The sequence below is a fragment of the Xenopus laevis genome, chromosome 6L (assembly GCF_017654675.1).
Source record: "Xenopus laevis strain J_2021 chromosome 6L, Xenopus_laevis_v10.1, whole genome shotgun sequence".
Lineage (NCBI taxonomy): Eukaryota > Metazoa > Chordata > Amphibia > Anura > Pipidae > Xenopus > Xenopus laevis.
Window position 1 is genome coordinate 163,074,400 of NC_054381.1, and position 21,557 is coordinate 163,095,956.

The 21,557-nt window shown below is 47.3% G+C and overlaps 1 protein-coding gene across 20 annotated transcripts in view; it reads left to right on the top strand.

Moving 5' to 3' along the window:
- The window catches only part of LOC108695484 (plectin-like), a 134,645-nt gene that overhangs the window by 45,994 nt on the left and 67,094 nt on the right, over positions 1-21,557 (top strand). For 2 of the 20 annotated variants that reach the window (XM_041566732.1, XM_041566733.1), the window contains exon 1: positions 9,613-9,643. The exons of 14 other annotated variants lie outside the window; for them this stretch is intronic. In XM_041566732.1, the coding sequence (XP_041422666.1) occupies positions 9,628-9,643 (16 nt within the window). In that variant the 5' untranslated portion in view covers positions 9,613-9,627. Of the gene's footprint in view, positions 1-9,612; positions 9,644-14,200; positions 14,477-21,557 lie in introns of those variants that run through there. 4 more of the 20 variants (XM_041566719.1, XM_041566721.1, XM_041566724.1 and 1 more) reach the window with 3 other exon arrangements.

Below are 21,557 nucleotides of genomic sequence, written 5' to 3' on the forward strand. Positions count from 1 at the left end.
CAAGATGGAGACAGTAGGACAAGGTAGAGACAGTAGGACAAGGTAGAGACAGTAGGACAAGGATTGAGACAGTAGGGTAAGATGGAGACAGTAGGGTAAGATGGAGACAGTAGGACAAGATGGAGACAGTAGGGCAAGATGGAGACAGTAGGGCAAGATGGAGACAGTAGGGCAATATGGAAACAGTAGGACAAGTTGGAGAAAGTAGGACAAGATGGAGACAGTAGGGCAAGATGGGCAAGATGGAGACAGTAGGGCAAGATGGAGACAGTAGGGCAAGATGGAGACAGTAGGACAAGATGGAGACAGTAGGACAAGATGGAGACAGTAGGACAAGTTGGAGAAAGTAGGACAAGATGGAGACAGTAGGACAAGATGGGGACAGTAGGACATGATGGGGACAGTAGGACAAGATGGAGACAGTAGGACAAGATGGAGACAGTAGGACAAGGTAGAGACAGTAGGACAAGGTAGAGACAGTAGGACAAGGATTGAGACAGTAGGGTAAGATGGAGACAGTAGGGTAAGATGGAGACAGTAGGACAAGATGGAGACAGTAGGACAAGATGGAGACAGCAGGACAAGATGGAGACAGTAGGACAAGGTAGAGACAGTAGGGTAAGATTGAGACAGTAGGGTAAGATGGAGACAGTAGGACAAGATGGAAACAACAGGGCAAGATGGAGACAGTAGGAGAGAGAGAGTGAAATTGCAATGTTTGCACTAGACATTTCCAGTTTAATAACCAGAAATTCGTCTCTTAAAGTTACCAGGATATGATCCAGTGGGGGCCAGAAGCCCTGTTGCCCTGACTGTCAGTACCTTGGGGTGTAGATTGAGATGTCAGATTTAAGTGTCAGTCACATACCTGAGCCCCCTCCCTCCCCCGCTGCTCCTTTATCCCTGCCGCCCCCTCCCCTCTTCTCTACAAAAATGTAAAGTCAATGGGAGATTTCCTAAAATAGTCAGGGAGGCTGGTGCCAGGGAGTTGGAGCTCGCAGACCTTGGTCTGGGCTCTCAGGGGTTAATGAGATCTCCTGCTCTACTTTTAACCCCTTAGGACTATGGGCATATACAGGTATTTGCCTGGTTATAAGGGGTTAACAGCTTGGGGTTTTGTGGCATTTGCACAGTGTTATCAGATGGTTCTTACCTGTTAATTCTCCCTGTTACTATAAAATAATAAGCGGAGCTGCCATACTGACAGACCCTCCTCCATAGACTCCAATTAACTCCCCTCAGGGGGTCCAACTATGGCTCATGAGTCTGGCTGGGCTTTAGCCGTATAATAAATGTGTCAGAGAACTGGGCAGGAGTGAACCTTTCCCTGTGTGAGGAATGAAATAATCTTTCCTCTGGTAAATATCCCCGGGGCCACATGATGGTGCGTCAGTAAATACATGGGATCCCGGGGCCACATGATGGTGCGTCAGTAAATACATGGGATCCCGGGGCCACATGATGGTGCGTCAGTAAATACATGGGATCCCGGGGCCACATGATGGTGCGTCAGTAAATACATGGGATCCCGGGGCCACATGATGGTGCGTCAGTAAATACATGGGATCCCCGGGGCCACATGATGGTGCGTCAGTAAATACATGGGATCCCGGGGGCCACATGATGGTGCGTCAGTAAATACATGGGATCCCGGGGCCACATGATGGTGTATCAGTAAATACATGGGATCCCGGGGCCACATGATGGTAAATCAGTAAATAAATGGGATCCCGGGGCCACATGATGGTGTGTCAGTAAATACATGGGATCCCGGGGCCACATGATGGTGCGTCAGTAAATATATGGGATCCCGGGGCCACATGATGGTGTATCAGTAAATACATGGGATCCCGGGGCCACATGATGGTAAATCAGTAAATAAATGGGATCCCGGGGCCACATGATGGTGCGTCAGTAAATACATGGGATCCCAGGGGCCACATGATGGTGCGTCAGTAAATACATGGGATCCCAGGGGCCACATGATGGTGCGTCAGTAAATACATGGGATCCCAGGGGCCACATGATGGTGTATCAGTAAATACATGGGATCCCAGGGGCCACATGATGGTGCGTCAGTAAATACATGGGATCCCAGGGGCCACATGATGGTGTATCAGTAAATACATGGGATCCCGGGGCCACATGATGGTGTATCAGTAAATACATGGGATCCCAGGGGCCACATGATGGTAAATCAGTAAATAAATGGGATCCCGGGGCCACATGATGGTGTATCAGTAAATACATGGGATCCCCCACATGATGGTGCGTCAGTAAATAAAAGGGGAAGTTAGGGGCCCGTGCTTGGGACATACTATAACCACATCCCCAGGGGGGGCTCTACAGCAAGTGTTGGAAATTTGTGGCTTGTGGAAGTTGGGTGGATTATTATTATTATTATTATTAACATGTATTTATATAGCGCCAACATATTGCGTAGCGCTGTAAAGTAAATGTGATTATACAACTAAATGACATGAATTATATACATAGAACATATGGAGTTACATACATCACAATCAATACCGGTACAAAAGGTGAGAAAGGACCTATGCAAAAGAGCTTACACTCTAAAGGGAGGGGAGTAATACACAAGGTGTGGGAGTGGGCAAGATTGAATTAAGTGGGTGAGAAATGTGGTACTGTATGTGGTGTTGCGTTTGGTAGTTAAGCAGAGTGAGGGGAGGCTTCTCGAAAGAAGTGCGTTTTCAGAGATTTCTTGAAAGCAGAAAGGTTGGGAGAAAGTGGGACAGACGGTGGGAGAGAGTTCCAGAGGAGGGGTGCAGCCCTTGCAAAGTCTTGAATGTGAGTATGTGAGGAGGTAATGAGAGAAGAGTTGAGGAGCAGGTCAGTAGAGGAGAGTAGTAAGCGAGTGGGTGAGTATATAGAGATGAGTTCAGAGATGTAGGATGGGGCAGAGTTATGAAGTGCTTTGAATGTCAGGGTCATTAATTTGAATTTGATTCTGAAAGGTAACGGAAGCCAGTGCAGGTATTGACAGAATGGCGAGGCAGAGGAGGAGCGGTTGCTGAGGTGTATGAGCCTCGCAGCAGTGTTCATTATGGACTGGAGAGCTGACAGTCTCTGGAGGGGGAGGCCAATTAATAGAGAGTTACAGTAGTCTAGACATGGATGCTGGGAGTTGCAGGAGAACAAAAGCTGGGGGGCCCCAGGCCAGCTGTCTCTGCACAAGGGAATTAAACTTTCTTACACAGAGATGTTCACTGTCATCTGAAAGCCGTTCTGAGTGGGAGGCAGGGGATGCTGGGAGTTGTAGTACAGAGACAAGCGAAGATCTCAGTGTAATAGAATGAGATGTTTGTAACTGATTTAAACAGAAAGTGCCTGGGCCTCTGTAACATTTTTTGCATTCCTTCTATTGCACCTGACCCAGGGCCCCCAGCAAACCATCATCTCCTGCCCATAAATCTTCCTTTGCCTTTAAACACTCCCAGTCTCCAGAGATAAAAGTGTAATGGAATGTGGTGCAGCTGTGGGGCAAATCAGCTACTTTATTACTGGAAATGTTATTACACGGGGGAGTGTATTTACTGGTACTCATGTGACTGTCTCTACTTCCTTTGCACGGGGGAGTGTATTTACTGGTACTCATGTGACTGTCTCTACTTCCTTTGCACGGGGGAAAGTATTTCCTGATACTCATGTGACTGTCTCTACTTCCTTTACATGGGGAAGTGTATTTCCTGGTACTCATGTGACTGTCTCTACTTCCTTTGCATGGAGAAATGTATTTCCTGGTACTCATGTGACTGTCTCTACTTCCTTTGCACGGGGGAAAGTATTTCCTGATACTCATGTGACTGTCTCTACTTCCTTTACATGGGGAAGTGTATTTCCTGGTACTCGTGTGACTGTCTCTACTTCCTTTACATGGGGAAGTGTATTTCCTGGTACTCGTGTGACTGTCTCTACTTCCTTTGCATGGGGGAGTGTATTTCCTGGTACTCATGTGACTGTCTCTACTTCCTTTGCACGGGGGAGTGTATTTCCTGGTACTCATGTGACTGCCTCTACTTCCTTTACATGGGAAAGTGTATTTCCTGGTACTCGTGTGACTGTCTCTACTTCCTTTGCATGGGGGAGTGTATTTCCTGGTACTCATGTGACTGTCTCTACTTCCTTTGCACGGGGGAGTGTATTTCCTGGTACTCATGTGACTGCCTCTACTTCCTTTACATGGGAAAGTGTATTTCCTGGTACTCGTGTGACTGTCTCTACTTCCTTTGCACGGGGGAGTGTATTTCCTGGTACTCATGTGACTGTCTCTACTTCCTTTGCACGGGGGAGTGTATTTCCTGGTACTCATGTGACTGCCTCTACTTCCTTTGCACGGGGGAGTGTATTTCCTGGTACTCATGTGACTGTCTCTACTTTCTTTGCACAGGGGAGTGTAGTTCCTGGTACTCATGTGACTGCCTCTACTTCCTTTGCACGGGGGAGTGTATTTCCTGGTACTCATGTGACTGTCTCTACTTCCTTTGCACGGGGGAGTGTATTTCCTGGTACTCATGTGACTGCCTCTACTTCCTTTGCACGGGGGAGTGTATTTCCTGGTACTCATGTGACTGTCTCTACTTCCTTTGCACGGGGAAGTGTATTTCCTGGTACTCATGTGACTGTCTCTACTTCCTTTGCACGGGGGAGTGTATTTCCTGGTACTCATGTGACTGCCTCTACTTCCTTTGCACGGGGGAGTGTATTTCCTGGTACTCGTGTGACTGTCTCTACTTCCTTTGCACGGGGAAGTGTATTTCCTGGTACTCATGTGACTGCCTCTACTTCCTTTGCACGGGGGAGTGTATTTCCTGGTACTCATGTGACTGTCTCTACTTCCTTTGCACGGGGAAGTGTATTTCCTGGTACTCATGTGACTGTCTCTACTTCCTTTGCACGGGGGAGTGTATTTCCTGGTACTCATGTGACTGCCTCTACTTCCTTTGCACGGGGGAGTGTATTTCCTGGTACTCGTGTGACTGTGTGACTGCCTCTACTTCCTTTGCACGGGGGAGTGTATTTCCTGGTACTCGTGTGACTGTCTCTACTTCCTTTGCACGGGGGAGTGTATTTCCTGGTACTCATGTGACTGTCTCTACTTCCTTTGCACGGGGGAGTGTATTTCCTGGTACTCATGTGACTGCCTCTACTTCCTTTGCACGGGGGAGTGTATTTCCTGGTACTCATGTGACTGTCTCTACTTCCTTTGCACGGGGAAGTGTATTTCCTGGTACTCATGTGACTGTCTCTACTTCCTTTGCACGGGGGAGTGTATTTCCTGGTACTCATGTGACTGCCTCTACTTCCTTTACATGGGGAAGTGTATTTCCTGGTACTCATGTGACTGTCTCTACTTCCTTTGCATGGAGAAATGTATTTCCTGGTACTCATGTGACTGTCTCTACTTCCTTTGCACGGGGGAAAGTATTTCCTGATACTCATGTGACTGTCTCTACTTCCTTTACATGGGGAAGTGTATTTCCTGGTACTCGTGTGACTGTCTCTACTTCCTTTGCATGGGGGAGTGTATTTCCTGGTACTCATGTGACTGTCTCTACTTCCTTTGCACGGGGGAGTGTATTTCCTGGTACTCATGTGACTGCCTCTACTTCCTTTACATGGGAAAGTGTATTTCCTGGTACTCGTGTGACTGTCTCTACTTCCTTTGCATGGGGGAGTGTATTTCCTGGTACTCATGTGACTGTCTCTACTTCCTTTGCACGGGGGAGTGTATTTCCTGGTACTCATGTGACTGCCTCTACTTCCTTTACATGGGAAAGTGTATTTCCTGGTACTCGTGTGACTGTCTCTACTTCCTTTGCACGGGGGAGTGTATTTCCTGGTACTCATGTGACTGTCTCTACTTCCTTTGCACGGGGGAGTGTATTTCCTGGTACTCATGTGACTGCCTCTACTTCCTTTGCACGGGGGAGTGTATTTCCTGGTACTCATGTGACTGTCTCTACTTTCTTTGCACAGGGGAGTGTAGTTCCTGGTACTCATGTGACTGCCTCTACTTCCTTTGCACGGGGGAGTGTATTTCCTGGTACTCATGTGACTGTCTCTACTTCCTTTGCACGGGGGAGTGTATTTCCTGGTACTCATGTGACTGCCTCTACTTCCTTTGCACGGGGGAGTGTATTTCCTGGTACTCATGTGACTGTCTCTACTTCCTTTGCACGGGGAAGTGTATTTCCTGGTACTCATGTGACTGTCTCTACTTCCTTTGCACGGGGGAGTGTATTTCCTGGTACTCATGTGACTGCCTCTACTTCCTTTGCACGGGGGAGTGTATTTCCTGGTACTCGTGTGACTGTCTCTACTTCCTTTGCACGGGGAAGTGTATTTCCTGGTACTCATGTGACTGCCTCTACTTCCTTTGCACGGGGGAGTGTATTTCCTGTTACTCATGTGACTGTCTCTACTTCCTTTGCACGGGGAAGTGTATTTCCTGGTACTCATGTGACTGTCTCTACTTCCTTTGCACGGGGGAGTGTATTTCCTGGTACTCATGTGACTGCCTCTACTTCCTTTGCACGGGGGAGTGTATTTCCTGGTACTCGTGTGACTGTCTCTACTTCCTTTGCACGGGGAAGTGTATTTCCTGGTACTCATGTGACTGTCTCTACTTCCTTTGCACGGGGGAGTGTATTTCCTGGTACTCATGTGACTGCCTCTACTTCCTTTGCACGGGGGAGTGTATTTCCTGGTACTCATGTGACTGTCTCTACTTCCTTTGCACGGGGAAGTGTATTTCCTGGTACTCATGTGACTGTCTCTACTTCCTTTGCACGGGGGAGTGTATTTCCTGGTACTCATGTGACTGCCTCTACTTCCTTTGCACGGGGGAGTGTATTTCCTGGTACTCATGTGACTGTCTCTACTTCCTTTGCACAGGGGAGTGTATTTCCTGGTACTCATGTGACTGTCTCTACTTCCTTTGCACGGGGGAGTGTATATCCTGATACTCATGTGACTGTCTCTACTTCCTTTGCACGGGGAAGTGTATTTCCTGGTACTCATGTGACTGTCTCTACTTCCTATGCACGGGGAAGTGTATTTCCTGGTACTCATGTGACTGTCTCTACTTCCTTTGCACGGGGGAGTGTATTTCCTGGTACTCATGTGACTAGTTGAGGTTGTAGTAGTGAAGTCTCAGACACACAGGGGGAGATGGCGAGGGGTGGGCAGCAGGTATGTGACGTGAGCTTACGACTGGTGCAAAGGGCCCTGAGGGGGTGTGGGGGCCCCGGACACCCTAGTCTGCATGTGGGATTGTGATTCCTGGTATTCATGTTGGCAAACTGTCCCATTTTTCACTGGACAGTCCCGATTTTGACAGCTCAGCCCACAGTCAAATGTCACGACTTTCTCTTTGATCTCCTGCATTGAACAGTCAGAAATAGATACAAAGTTTCTAACTTAATTGGCTCTTGGCAAAGAGCCCAGAATATGTGGCAGGTGCACTTAGATACTTTTAGATAAGCAAAGAAGCAATTGTAACAATTTAAGAGAAGCAAAGAAACAGTTTTAACAATTTAAGAGAAGCAAAGAAGCAATTGTAACAATTTAAGAGAAGCAAAGAAGCAATTGTAACAATTTAAGAGAAGCAAAGAAGCAATTGTAACAATTTAAGAGAAGCAAAGAAACAGTTTTAACAATTTAAGAGAAGCAAAGAAGCAATTGTAACAATTTAAGAGAAGCAAAGAAGCAATTGTAACAATTTAAGAGAAGCAAAGAAACAATTGTAACAATTTTAGATAAGTAAAGAAGCCGTTGTAACAATTTAAGAGAAGCAAAGAAGCAATTGTAACAATTTAAGAGAAGCAAAGAAACAATTGTAACAATTTTAGATAAGTAAAGAAGCCGTTGTAACAATTTAAGAGAAGCAAAGAAGCAATTGTAACAATTTAAGAGAAGCAAAGAAGCAATTGTAACAATTTAAGAGAAGCAAAGAAGCAATTGTAACAATTTAAGAGAAGCAAAGAAACAGTTTTAACAATTTAAGAGAAGCAAAGAAGCAATTGTAACAATTTAAGAGAAGCAAAGAAGCAATTGTAACAATTTAAGAGAAGCAAAGAAACAATTGTAACAATTTTAGATAAGTAAAGAAGCCGTTGTAACAATTTAAGAGAAGCAAAGAAACAATTGTAACAATTTAAGAGAAGCAAAGAAACAATTGTAACAATTTTAGATAAGTAAAGAAGCCGTTGTAACAATTTAAGAGAAGCAAAGAAGCAATTGTAACAATTTAAGAGAAGCAAAGAAGCAATTGTAACAATTTAAGAGAAGCAAAGAAGCAATTGTAACAATTTAAGAGAAGCAAAGAAACAGTTTTAACAATTTAAGAGAAGCAAAGAAGCAATTGTAACAATTTAAGAGAAGCAAAGAAGCAATTGTAACAATTTAAGAGAAGCAAAGAAACAATTGTAACAATTTTAGATAAGTAAAGAAGCCGTTGTAACAATTTAAGAGAAGCAAAGAAACAATTGTAACAATTCAAGAGAAGCAAAGAAGCAATTGTAACAATTTAAGAGAAGCAAAGAAACAACTGTAACAATTTAAGAGAAGCAAAGAAGCAATTGTGCCATCCCGCCTGCGATTTACATTCTAGTTGGCAGGAAGGCATTTTGGGAGATTAGTCGCCCAAAGAAGAGGCGATTTGTCGCTGGGTGACTAATCTCCCGAAGTAGCAGCAAGTGCCGCCACCCTAAAGGGCAATTCACCTTCATTAGCAAAACTGTAATAACACTAAAAACCTCAGATGCTCTCAGCTCCGCACTGTAAATCTTTTTGTCCCTCTTTCTATTTCCAGAATTTGGGAGGCACAGCAGTTCAGTCATGCTTTGTGGCAGGGGTATATTCGCAGGCTCAGAGCAAGAGATAATGTAACTCAGGTGATTGTAGCATTGCTGCCTGGAGAGGCCTCTGTCTGGTTATATTGGGAGAGGGGGTTAATAAGAGCAGAGTTTGGGGTTAATAAGAGCAGAATTTGGGGTTAATAAGAGCAGAGTTTTGGGTTAATAAGAGCAGAGTTTGGAGTTAAAAAGAGCAGATTTTGGGGTTAATAAGAGCAGATTTTGGGGTTAATAAGAGCAGAGTTTAGGGTTAATAAGAGCAGAGTGGGGTTAATAAGAGCAGAGTTTGAGGTTAATAAGAGCAGAGTGGGGTTAATAAGAACAGAGTTTGGGGTTAAAAAGAGCAGATTTTGGGGTTAATAAGAGCAGAGTTTGGGGTTAGTAAGAGCAGAGTTTGGGGTTAATAAGAGCAGAGTGGGGTTAATAAGAGCAGAGTTTGGGGGTTAATAAGAGCAGAGTTTGGGGTTAATAAGCGCAGAGTTTGGGGTTAATAAGAGCAGAGTTTGGGGTTCCTGACGTCTCCCCGTGTCCCATACAGAGTGGGTTTCCCCTAGAGATTCGGACTTTTCCAAGTTGTGTCCCAGTAATAATCTAATAGTGGCGCATGACAGTTGCTTGTTATTTATATCCCACTAATTCCCGACCCCCCCCCCCGGCTCCTGGGACTGGTGGATGGAGCTGACATTTGAGAGATCATTTCTCTGGGCAGATAAACACGGAGCTGTAAGGGGGTTCGGGGCCACACTCTCCCATGAAGATTATTCCAGGTAAGTTCCACTTCCCCCCCCCCTTGGTGTCGCCCCTCCAGGTTGGGTGGGTGCCCCCGCTGCTTATTTTTGGCGCATTCCTGGGATTCCCCGGCGTGTGACTGGCGCTGTTGTGTTTGGGTTGGGGGAGAAATGGGCAAGAAAACAAAGTGAGGTGTGAGGGTTGGGGGTTCATAGCTTGGGGTACATAGTGTTGCTCTGCTAGTGGAACCCCGACTCCTGAGTGGCAGCTGCTGTGACGGCTGATGAGGCCCATGTCTGGCTTTATAACTGGGGGGCTGTTCTGTGTTGCGCCCCCATTTGCTCCTGTACCCCCATGTGTGCAAGTTACTCCCTTCTCACAATTAAGTGAATCTAATGCACAATAATAAAGGGGAGAGGGAGGGAGTTGTGAGTAGCTTCCAGTGTACTACAGCAGGGCTCTAGAGGATGCTGGGAGTTGCAGTGCATTGACTGGGAGTTGATTAGATATTGCCCCCCCCGCACAGCTTATATGGGGGGGTCTGCAGAATTTCTACTGTCCGACATTTGCTCTTTCTCCTACACTTGCTCATCTGTGATCCCCAGCAATCAGATTGGATCAGATCTCACGTGTGTGAGGGACGATTTGTGACTTCTAGTGCACACTCACCAGTAATAGTGAAGAAATCTGAGTGTACTATCAGGAGTTACATTAGCACAAGATTGTGAGTTCTAGTGCACACTCACCAGTAATAGTGAAGAAATCTGAGTGTACTATCAGGAGTTACATTAGCACAAGATTGTGAGTTCTAGTGCACACTCACCAGTAATAGTGAAGAAATCTGAGTGTACTATCAGGAGTTACATTAGCACAAGATTGTGAGTTCTAGTGCACACTCACCAGTAATAGTGAAGAAATCTGAGTGTACTATCAGGAGTTACATTAGCACAAGATTGTGAGTTCTAGTGCACACTCACCAGTAATAGTGAAGAAATCTGAGTGTACTATCAGGAGTTACATTAGCACAAGATTGTGAGTTCTAGTGCACACTCACCAGTAATAGTGAAGAAATCTGAGTGAACTATCAGGAGTTACATTAGCACAAGATTGTGAGTTCTAGTGCACACTCACCAGTAATAGTGAAGAAATCTGAGTGTACTATCAGGAGTTACATTAGCACAAGATTGTGAGTTCTAGTGCACACTCACCAGTAATAGTGAAGAAATCTGAGTGAACTATCAGGAGTTACATTAGCACAAGATTGTGAGTTCTAGTGCACACTCACCAGTAATAGTGAAGAAATCTGAGTGAACTATCAGGAGTTACATTAGCACAAGATTGTGAGTTCTAGTGCACAGCAGTGAGTGTGGGTGGTAGACTCACTATTAGTTGTGATATTGCTTGTGCAAAGCACGTGCTATGGAAATTCCACACCCTCCTCTATATGACACATGGGAGAGTTGGATTGTGAATATCTGGGGAGGAACAATAGACTGAGGTGACTCGGGTACAGTCTTGTGGACTCACATTTAGAAGGACACACAACAAGCCTGGAGTAGTATTTCTGGGATTCATGTTGGTGCTCCGTCACTGGCAACTATAAAATAGAATCAAATATAGAATATGTCAATGAAGAAGCAGAAAGCAGAACAGCTGCTAATTAGTGTTTATTGTGAATCCACACGACATGTTTCGGGCAGCAAAGGGCCCTTCTCAAGTGTTTTGTGGGCTGTGATTGCTCTGCTTCTCCTAGTGCTCAGGGGGGACCTCTCATGGACACACTGTGAACTGCAGCGTCTCACTCATCACTGGCAGCTGTTAGTGCCCAGGGGGCAGAGAAGGAGATTCAGTGACCAGGGGAAAGGGCACATTATAGTCATTATATCTGTGTGGCACTGTGCTGGGTGCTGTACTGCTCTCCTTCTCTCTCTCTCTCTCTCTCTCGTTCTCCTTCTCTCTATCTCGCTCTCATTCTCTCTCCTCTCTCTCTCCTTCTCTCTCTTTCTCTCTCGTTCTCCTTCTCTCTATCTCACTCTCGTTCTCTCTCTCTCCTCTCTCTCTTCTCTCTCTCTCCTCTCTCTCTCTCTCTTTCCCTCTCTCACTCTCCTTCTCTCACTCTCCTTCTCTCTCTCTCTCTCTCTCTCTTTCTCCTTCTCTCTCTCTCGCTCTCCTTCTCTCTCGCTCTCTCTTTCCCTCTCTCACTCTCCTTCTCTCTCTCTCCTTCTCTCTCTCTCTCTCTCTCGCTCTCTCTCTCTCTCTCGCTCTCCTTCTCTCTCTCTCTCTCTCACTCTCTCTCCTCTCTCACTCTCCTTCTCTTTCCCTCTCTTTCCTTCTCTCTCTCTCTCTCTCTCTCTCTCTCTCTCTCTCTCTCTCTCCTTCTCTCTCTCTCTCTCTCTCTCTCTCTCTCTCTCTCTCTCTCTCTCTCTCCTTCTCTCTCACTCTTCTTCTCTCTCTCTCTCTCTCTCTCTCTCTCTCTCTCCTCTCTCTCCTTCTCTCTCTCCTTCTCTCTCTCTCTCTCTCTCTCTCTCTCACTCTCACTCTCCTTCTCTCTCTCTCCTTCTCTCTCTCCTTCTCTCTCTCTCTCTCTCTCTCTCTCTCTCTCTCTCTCTCTCTCTCTCTCTCTCTCTCAGTACAATCTCCAATCAGGTTCTAGTGTTGATATTGTTACTGACATTGGACTTGGCATTGCTCCTGGCACCTTTGGGTGATGGGTGGGTCAGACGTGAGAAAGTAAACTGAAACTAAACGAATATAAACAGTAAATCTCATGATAAGTGTTTGGGTCTGTGGGTGTTGGTACAACTGGAATCTGCAGGTGTCATTCAGTGGAGCACTGGACTAGTTACTGGGGAGCAGATTCTGGGGGTGCACAGGGGTGAAGACAGGAGAATATTTATTTACCTTGTGAGAAAGCTCCTCCCCCTACTGGTCCGTCAGGGACTCAGTAATGAAACCCCCTGTGATGGAACGGCCCAATTCCAGCCTCATATTTATCCTGCTCCGTTCCATTGTATTTACTGGGCAGTTTTGGGGGTTCTGTTGAATGTACTGGGCAGTTCCACTGTATTGACTGTGGATTTACATAGGAGGGGCACATATGTATATATATATATATATATATATAGAGAGAGAGATTTGTATTTATATGGTGCTACTTATGTACCCAGCACTGTACAGCAGAACAATAAATGAGTAGAACCAATGGGTCAGTGCAATTACAAATACAATGAAATACAAAGTACAGTAGTTAAAGGGGATGTTCACCTTCCTTCAATTGTTTCAGATCAGTTGGTCTCAGACAGTTCCCTAGAATTATTTGGCTAGTAGGGCATGTATTTGGCAAGTAGGGCATTTATTTGGCTAGAAGGGCATTTATTTGGCAAGTAGGGCATTTATTTGGCTAGAAGGGCATTTATTTGGCTAATAGGGAATTTATTTGGCTAGTTGGGAATTTATTTGGCTAGTAGGGCATTTATTTGGCTAGTAGGATACTTGTGCTACACACAGTAGGGGCGTTTATCATTGGGCTGTGATTGGTGGGGTAAGAACACAGGGAGCCTGGGAGGCGGGTCCCATTGGAAGGACAGACATGGGGTCTCTAGGGGCCGTTTCCTGGGGAAACAGGTGTAACCTTGAGAAGAGGACACAGTTCTGTGCCGGTCCAATGTCACTGTAGATGGGACTGTCCAGTCACTCAGTGGGGGGGGGGGTTAACCCTTCCACTGACAAATTTGACTCACTTGTTCTTTGGGTGTTGGGGGTGAAGTGAGAAAGGATTGAAGTGAAATTATTATTTGCCCCTAATGGGCAGGAGGGATAGGCAAGTGCAGGGCCACATTATTGGGAGGAGCCTAAGGGGGGGCGGGGGTGTTGGAATGTGATCGACTGACAGGTTTTTCTCCATTAATGGAATTTACAGGTTAAAACAGGAACTTGTCTGACCTTTCCCGTGGGGGGGGGGGTCAGTGCTGTGTATTCCACAGGCAGGACTATATATATATATATATATATATATATGTGTGTGTGTGTATAGAGATATATATGTGTGTTTGTATAAACATAGAGACTCATATAGGGGGGCATGAGACAGGGCATCAGGCAACTGAGTTTGGGGCTGGAGAGGAGACATAGGGAGGGAGAAGCTGTTAATAACCATGGGGAGAATATGGGGAGCAGACTGGTATTGGGGGTGCAGAGCTGGAAGTCCCCCTTATGAGGAAATGTGGGTACAGGGGAGTTAGAGACAGAGGAGAGACCCCTTTGCTCATTCAGAGGAGCAGAGAGAGAGTTGCAGTGAGGGGCACAGGTACCGTCTGTGGGGAGAAAAGAGTTGGGGAGCGCAGCACCCCCTAGTGGGGGACAGGACTAGTAATTGGGAATCAGTCGCACATTGATACCGAGGAGCAGGGAGTGGCAGTTGGGCACAGTGCTATTACTGGTGGTGGTTGGGAGGGGGGGTTGAGGCTTGGCACAAAGTTGGCAGTTGCATCTCAGATGGCAGATAGGAGTCAGTGTCAGGTGGAGCAGCCAGCTGGTTCCTGTGTCACTCACACTCACACTCACTCACTCACTCACTGGCATCTCTGAGGGTGGATCTGCCGGAGGCAGGACTGGAGGAGGTGGAGCAGCTGTGACTGTCACAGTCCGTCTGTCTGGCAGCTCCACTCTGGGCTAAGCAAGGAGGAGGGGAGAGAACAGTGACTCCCCATATTTATATATTAACTCCTCTACGAACCCCCTCCTGCTTAACCCCATCATGGACCAGTCCAGCCCCGGCCTCTTCCCCACCCTGGTGGTCGCAGGGCACATAGTGACTCTGGTAGTCGTGTGGCACTGGAGGAGGTGGCGGCGGCTACTAAACGAGACGGACGGTAAGAGGGACAGGGCGGCACTTGGATCTGGGTGGGTGGGTGGGTTGGTAGATGAGTGTGTCTGTGGGTGGAGGATCTGTTAACCCTTTCAGTGCTCATAGCCACATGAACCCTCTAACTTTTGTCTGTTTCTCTGTGTCCCCCCAATAAAGACTGAGCAAGGGCACCCCAAGTTCAACCTGAGGCCTGAGACCTGATCTGTTTGATTGTTGAGTTTCTTCCCCCCCCCATAATAGATAAATGACATATCTTAACCCCTTCTGCATGTGGGATTGTATTGTAGAAATGCTGTGTATAATGGTACAGAGTATCTTGTGATTTCCTGAGCATTATGTGTGGGTTGTTGCCCTGTAGATGCTGAATCCCCCCAACTCTATTATCGCCTGAGCAGGAAGGGGTTACAGAGCCAGGAGGCGGAGACTTGGTATAAGGAAAAAGCTAAACACAACCATGTGTGCGCTGCCTTAAAGGGGAAGCGACTCCTAAATATCAAAACGGTTGAGTTACATTCCAGTGTCTCTAGTCTGTGTCTGTGGGTGACAAATGCCTGGGGGGAGGGGGCTGTTCACATAGGAATTTGGGCTGCGTGGGGTTAACAAATACAACAAACTGTACATTGTTTAGTGTAAGTACCTGCCCTGGGGCTGTTAATGATGAGCAAAGTGAAGGCACAAAGCTGGGGACTGGGGTAATAACCAAGCAGTTGGGTTGTCGTGGGGTTAATGCTCCATTGTTTTGGGCAAAATGTTTATGTTTTGGGATCAATTCCAGCTGTGGGAGGGCGGTGCCACCTCCTGCGACATCACAATTCTGGGCGCCATAAGGTCGATTTCTCCAGTAATTACCCCTGCAGGCTGGTGGGGCAATTGTGTAATGGGACTGTGGGGCAATAAGCTGCCTAGTGTCTGTAATGATGATGATGATGATGAGATCCCAGTGGTGCTAATTAAAGGTCCCTCTTTATACTCTGCCGTCTGTCTGTCCTTCACTGTGTCTGACCCCCTGTCTGTGCCCATCAGTGATTCTCCTGTGACTAATGCGCCCGTGTAAGTGCCAGGCGAGAAGAGCTGCCGCCATGTTGTCTATAGGCCGATGTATCAGAATAGATTGTAATTGTGTCTCTCACACTGCCCCCTGCTGGGCCACCCTCATAGCTACAAAGTGGTGAGATGGGGGGGGGGGCATTTAATATTAATCATTATGGGATGTGGATTCAGGTACCAGGGAAATCAACTCGTGTACCCTGGGCGGGGCTTCAGGTGAGTAACAACTCCAAGTAACAGGAGCAGCTCTAGGCCTGTTGCTTTAAGGGAATGAGGTGCCTCACACCTGCCCCAGGAGTCTGAGAATATTGTGCTGGGAGAGAGGGGGTTAAAGTGGTATATCAGTAGCTGTGCTACAGCCTTGGAGGTGACGCTGCAAATAGAGGAGTATTGATTGTGCTGGGGCAATGCGGCTTATGGGATGCCAAGTTGGACCTGTGCCCTGGGCAAAGCTGCGGCATTATGGACTGTTCCATTCTTCTGCATTATTGGGGGGGGTCATTATTCTCAACATTAATAGTGATGTTTTGGGAAACTCCCCTTATGGATAAATAAGTTCGTTTATATCATATATAAATAATAATGTATATAAATAATAATGTATATAATATAACTGTTCCAGCTCAGGCAGGGGGACCCCACTAATTGATTTGTACAGGAGAACAATTGTATCCCGAACACAAGAACTTTCCATTGAAGCTTCTTCCTCTCCCCCAACACTGACTCTGCAGCATCGAATGAGACTCAGACAGGACAAGGCCCGAGTATAACTGTCATTTCCCACCTCCCACACTGACTCTGCAGCTGTAGGTTCCATTGAAATTGGAAGACTCAGGTGACAGGTTGGCAGAGGTGGGGCACTCATTGTGGTCTCACATGTCCCTCATACAGGAGCCCTCCAGCACTGTCCCTCATACAGGAGCCCCCCAGCACTGTCCCTCATACAGGAGCCCCCCAGCACTGTCCGTTATACAGGAGCCCTCCAGCACTGTCCTTATACAGGAGCCCTCCAGCACTGTCCCTCATACAGGAGCCCCCCAGCACTGTCCGTTATACAGGAGCCCTCCAGCACTGTCCCTTATACAGGAGCCCTCCAGCACTGTCCCTCATACAGGAGCCCCCCAGCACTGTCCCTCATACAGGAGCCCTCCAGCACTGTCCCTCATATAGGAGCCCCTCGGCACTGTCCCTTATACAGGAGCCCTCCAGCACTGTCCCTCATACAGGAGCCCCCCAGCACTGTCCCTCATACAGGAGCCCTCCAGCACTGTCCCTCATACAGGAACCCTCCAGCACTGTCTCTCATACAGGAGCCCTCCAGCGCTGTCCCTCATACAGGAGCCCTCCAGCACTGTCCCTCATACAGGAACCCCCCAGCACTGTCCCTTATACAGGAGCCCTCCAGCACTGTCCTTATACAGGAGCCCTCCAGCACTGTCCCTCATATAGGAGCCCCCCGGCACTGTCCCTTATACAGGAGCCCTCCAGCACTGTCCCTCATATAGGAGCCCCCCGGCACTGTCCCTTATACAGGAGCCCTCCAGCACTGTCCCTCATACAGGAGCCCTCAAGCACTGTCCTTATACAGGAGCCCTGCACATTAGTAGCCCATTCTCAGACTGTGGCCAGTGAAAACAGGTGCAGATGAGGTGGGTGTTGCACACGTGTGGGTGAGTCATTTACGTAGGAAATGTAATTAGTGGTGATAACGAGACTTCTGTGGAATGAAATCTAATTGGGCAGATTCATTTAAGGCAAATGTAAAAGAGCCGTTGCCTCAGGGCCGTGTCCTTCTATAGCCCAGCCGCCCCCTCCCCCCTGTTACCCCTTTACTCTCCCTGCTGTTCAGGGGTTCAGTGGATACGGCTGCAGAAGTATTTGGGGTGTTGGGGCGGCACAGTAGATGGGGATTCGGTAGGTGGCGTTGTGGGCATTTGGGGGGTACTGGGGTATCTGAGTAGGTGGGGTGCCGATATAGTGGGGGAGAGTAAAAGTTGGGGTATTGGTGCAGTTTCAGGGGGTGGTTGGAAAGGGTTAAGCCGAGTGCCTGTTTACAGGAAGCCAGCGGCGGCTGCACTGAGCGATAAGACTTTTATTTGTTACTGTAAGAGCCCCACATGCTGAGCTCACCCACCGTATCCCACAATCCTCTGCGGGACGTTATCATTTGCTGCTGTGTGACCGATCTCCATGATTAAAGCACGAAAAGGTCTGTGTACCCCCCCCCCCCCGTGCTGCCATAGCTATTTCTGGGTTATAGCTTTAGACTGGGCCACAAGGCTTACAATTTACAGGGAATCTTTATGTTTGCAGGCCCTGGGCCACTGATCTTACATTCCAGCAGGACTGTCCTGAAATGGCCTGTAAATTCATATCCCCCCCCCCCCGTGTATGTGTGTATTCTGTATCCATGGCAACTGTGTAAATACCACAAAAATGTGTAACGGACGCACTGGATGTGTCAGAGGCGGATGTGGCAGGGAAGGGGTGCCAGGGGATTGCCTAAAAGTGCCCCGTGTTTTCCCTGCAGTTTAACCCTTACATTAACAAATGAGCAGCCCTTAATTCTCAGTATGTTCTCATGTTGCTACAGAAATGACTCCAGCAACCAAAAACCACATCGTAAGTTATTTATTTGCTAGAGACGGAGCCTAACAACCAGCGAGACGTTGAAATGCTGCAAAAATCTTTAAAAAAAACATGGTTTTCAAATAAAGACCAACTGCAAATTGTCAGGGGAATATCCGTCTGCTGCTCCTGTGTGAACAATAGTGATTGATGCTTTGCAAGGCCTGGGAGCAGTTTTCTTTTGCACTGGGAATATCACATGTTGCTTTCTCTAGAGTAGCCGTGCAACAAGAGGCCAGGAGCAGCTTTCCATAGTCTTAGGGCTCTTACCCACAAGCGGTTGTAGCTGCGCTCCCCTGCGTTCCGTTTTTCTGCGTTCAGCCGCAGGGGAGCGCAGGAATAGACGCATTACATTTTTTCCAATGGGGCTGTACTCACACAGGCGCGTGTAGGCGCCGAACGCAGGAAAAATGCAGCATGTTGCGTCTCAACCTGCGTTCGGCGCCTACATGCGCCTGTGTGAGTACAGCCCCATTGGAAAAAATGTAATGCGTCTATTCCTGCGCTCCCCTGCGGCTGAACGCAGAAAAACGGAACGCTGGGGAGCGCAGCTTCAACCGCTCGTGAGTAAGAGCCCTTAGGCAGCTGCTGTATCTAGGGGTATCCTGGGCACCCCATATCCACAGTCTCATCAGACACAAGTAGCTTATTCTTGCTCCATGTGCTGCATGTGGGTGCCAGATGCAGTTATTATTTCCAACTGTTATTACTTGTACTCAAGCTTCTCGGCTCTTCCCCAGGAAACCACAGGCTGCTCTTTGTATGGTGGGTAAGTGCATGGGGGGCACAGATTTATTAATATGGTGCGTGGGGGGGGGCACAGATTTATTTGTATCGCGGTGCCACACACTGACGTAAGACTGAGTAAGACTGAGAGTGCGGTTGAAAGGGGAAGTTAAGTTTTTATATGTTGTGGATTAAGGTCTCTAAGCAACAGCCCCCCTCTCTCTCCATATCCCCCAGGCCCCAAAAAACCAGGCTGATTGTGGGCTGAGATTTCTGTTAATTTCTTCTTGTTGCCCACGATTCCGACAAATGGACCAATGTCTGGTTGCTAGGGCCTGTATGTATAAAGTGCGTAGCAACGAGAGACAAGAGTAGATGCCTGAGAGCCAATGAAATAAAAACGTTAATCATATAAAAGGCAAACTTTGCCTTAAAATTGCATGTTTTCCCCCAATAGGAAAAGTTCATAGTAGGGGGGTGCATTTCCCTGGCCTATAGGGGGCGCCACATTCAGCAGACCTGGGTGGCAGTTTGGTCAGAATGTACCCCCAATATTCAGTGTCCAGCGCTACTGGACTTGTCTGGTCTCTTTTTCAGGGTGCATAGAAGTGAGTAAAGGGTAAAGGTGTTTGATGGGTAGGAGCCCCCCAAAGGGACTGGCAGGGGCCCCAGATATGAGTAGAATCGTATTGGGATGTTGCAGCTCCTGTTCATTCCCATAGGCCGTGGGCAGTACGTGGCCCTAATGCTACAGGCGGCAGTTTCGCTTACAAATCTACTATTAAACTGGGAGTTTTGGGGTGTGAGTCAAACGGGAAATGCCTCCCCCCATCCACCGTGGCACAGGGACTGCCAGGAGCATCTGATCCCCCCACTTTGGCTCTAACTCTGGAAAAGAACTGCTGGCGCCACTCGATGTGATGCTTGTTAAATCTACAGGACTCCCTCCATCAGACATAGCAGCGTGGCAGTACCACAGGCATCTCAGTCAGGGCTGAACTACATCTCCCAGCACATTTGCTAAGTACCATTATCATTCTGAAGGGGGCTGATGTGAAATGTGGCACCGAGACTGTGAATTTTATATCTATTTCTTTCTCTCCATCAGAAGTGTCTGTGCTGCTAACTCATTGTTGCTGACAGTAGTATTAGTCTTACAACAGGGAACCATGAGCAGCTTGCTGATCTGCAGAGGGAGAGGCTCAATCAGATTTGCCAGTATAGGCCGGTGTGACTGAGATGTTATACCCTGTGCCCCCATTGTGTGGCGCTTTACTGCTCTAGGGGGTTTATACAGGGTTATAGGACCAAGCTGTCCCTATGATTCAGTGGGACTGTATCGGGGGGCTATTAATACAAGGGCCAGTGATGAGGATCACAAGGTCCCTGTGAGTCAGTGGGACTGTACTACTATTGTGTATATTGGGGGGGGAGTTGTGTGAGTGTTTGGCAGTTGCCATGTAACATGAGTGTCTCAGGCCGGGTGGCTCCCCCCGCAGACAGTGATTCATCGGAACCCACAGAATTTCTGCTTCTTACTCGTCCACAATATTATTTTTGGAAATTTCCATCCTTGTGAGACACAGTGTTGGGTTTCCAGAGGGAGGGTGGAAAATAAGAGCTGTTGGGAGACCCTGGATGGGGTGGGGGCTTCTGTATTGCACAGGGGCAATGATATTACTAGCGAAACAGAATTCACTAACAACTTGCCGCCCTTCACAAGTTCTTGCCTATAGGACACTCAGTGGAGGAACTACAACTCCCTGCATCCTCCGCCAAGTTTCCATAGAATCAGAGTCTCCCGCACATTACTAACACAACAGCACAATAAATAACATTCACCTTCATCCTCAGTCTATGGAACTACATTTCTGAGCCTTGTCACGGCTCACAGGGTGCTGGGAGTGGCACGTTAGCCGTCACTATGGGGTGGCACCACACACTCCATTAATAAATGGCACATATAAAATCCCTTTCTCCGTGACTCATTGGTCATTAAACCTGTACATGCCGCAGACTGTGCTAAAATCTAAGTGCCCTTCCACATATACAATTCAATGGCAATCTTTATTTTGTGCTTTTATGCCTTTCATTAAAGCCAAGTAAGTGCTTTTCTGTAGTTAGTGTAAAAGATGCAGTGGAACTGTACAAATCCTAATTAGCCACTGAGCAGCCCATGGCATTTTATGCAGCTGGTTTTATTGGGGGACACTGTGTATTTAGCTTGAGCCTTGGGGTTTGTTTTATGTTACAAGTTTAACCCCTGGTGTTTACTATGTGCAGGTAAAATGTTAATTACAGATAAATAGTGACTGGGGTGCCAAGTTACCCCTTCAAAACTGTACAAATATTAAATCTGCAAACCCTGCACTTATTGCTTGCGGCAGACTGCAGTAGTTTCTGTGCAACCATGTAGCAGCCATCCCATTAATTACTAAACCGTCCGTAGGGTGTGGCTTCATTATGGGCACAGGTTGAAAGAGTGAGGTGGCAACCTGATCTGTTACTATGTAGCCAAATGACATGTCGTCTGTGCTTCCCCCTGTGGGATTGAACAGAACATGACAGAGAATTGGAAGGGCTGGTTCTTTGGCTTTGGCCCAGGGTGACTGGGATTGATGTGGATCGGCCGCACTGCCGAAATACTTGTGATGGACAAATGTGTCTCCTGATGAGAAGTTACG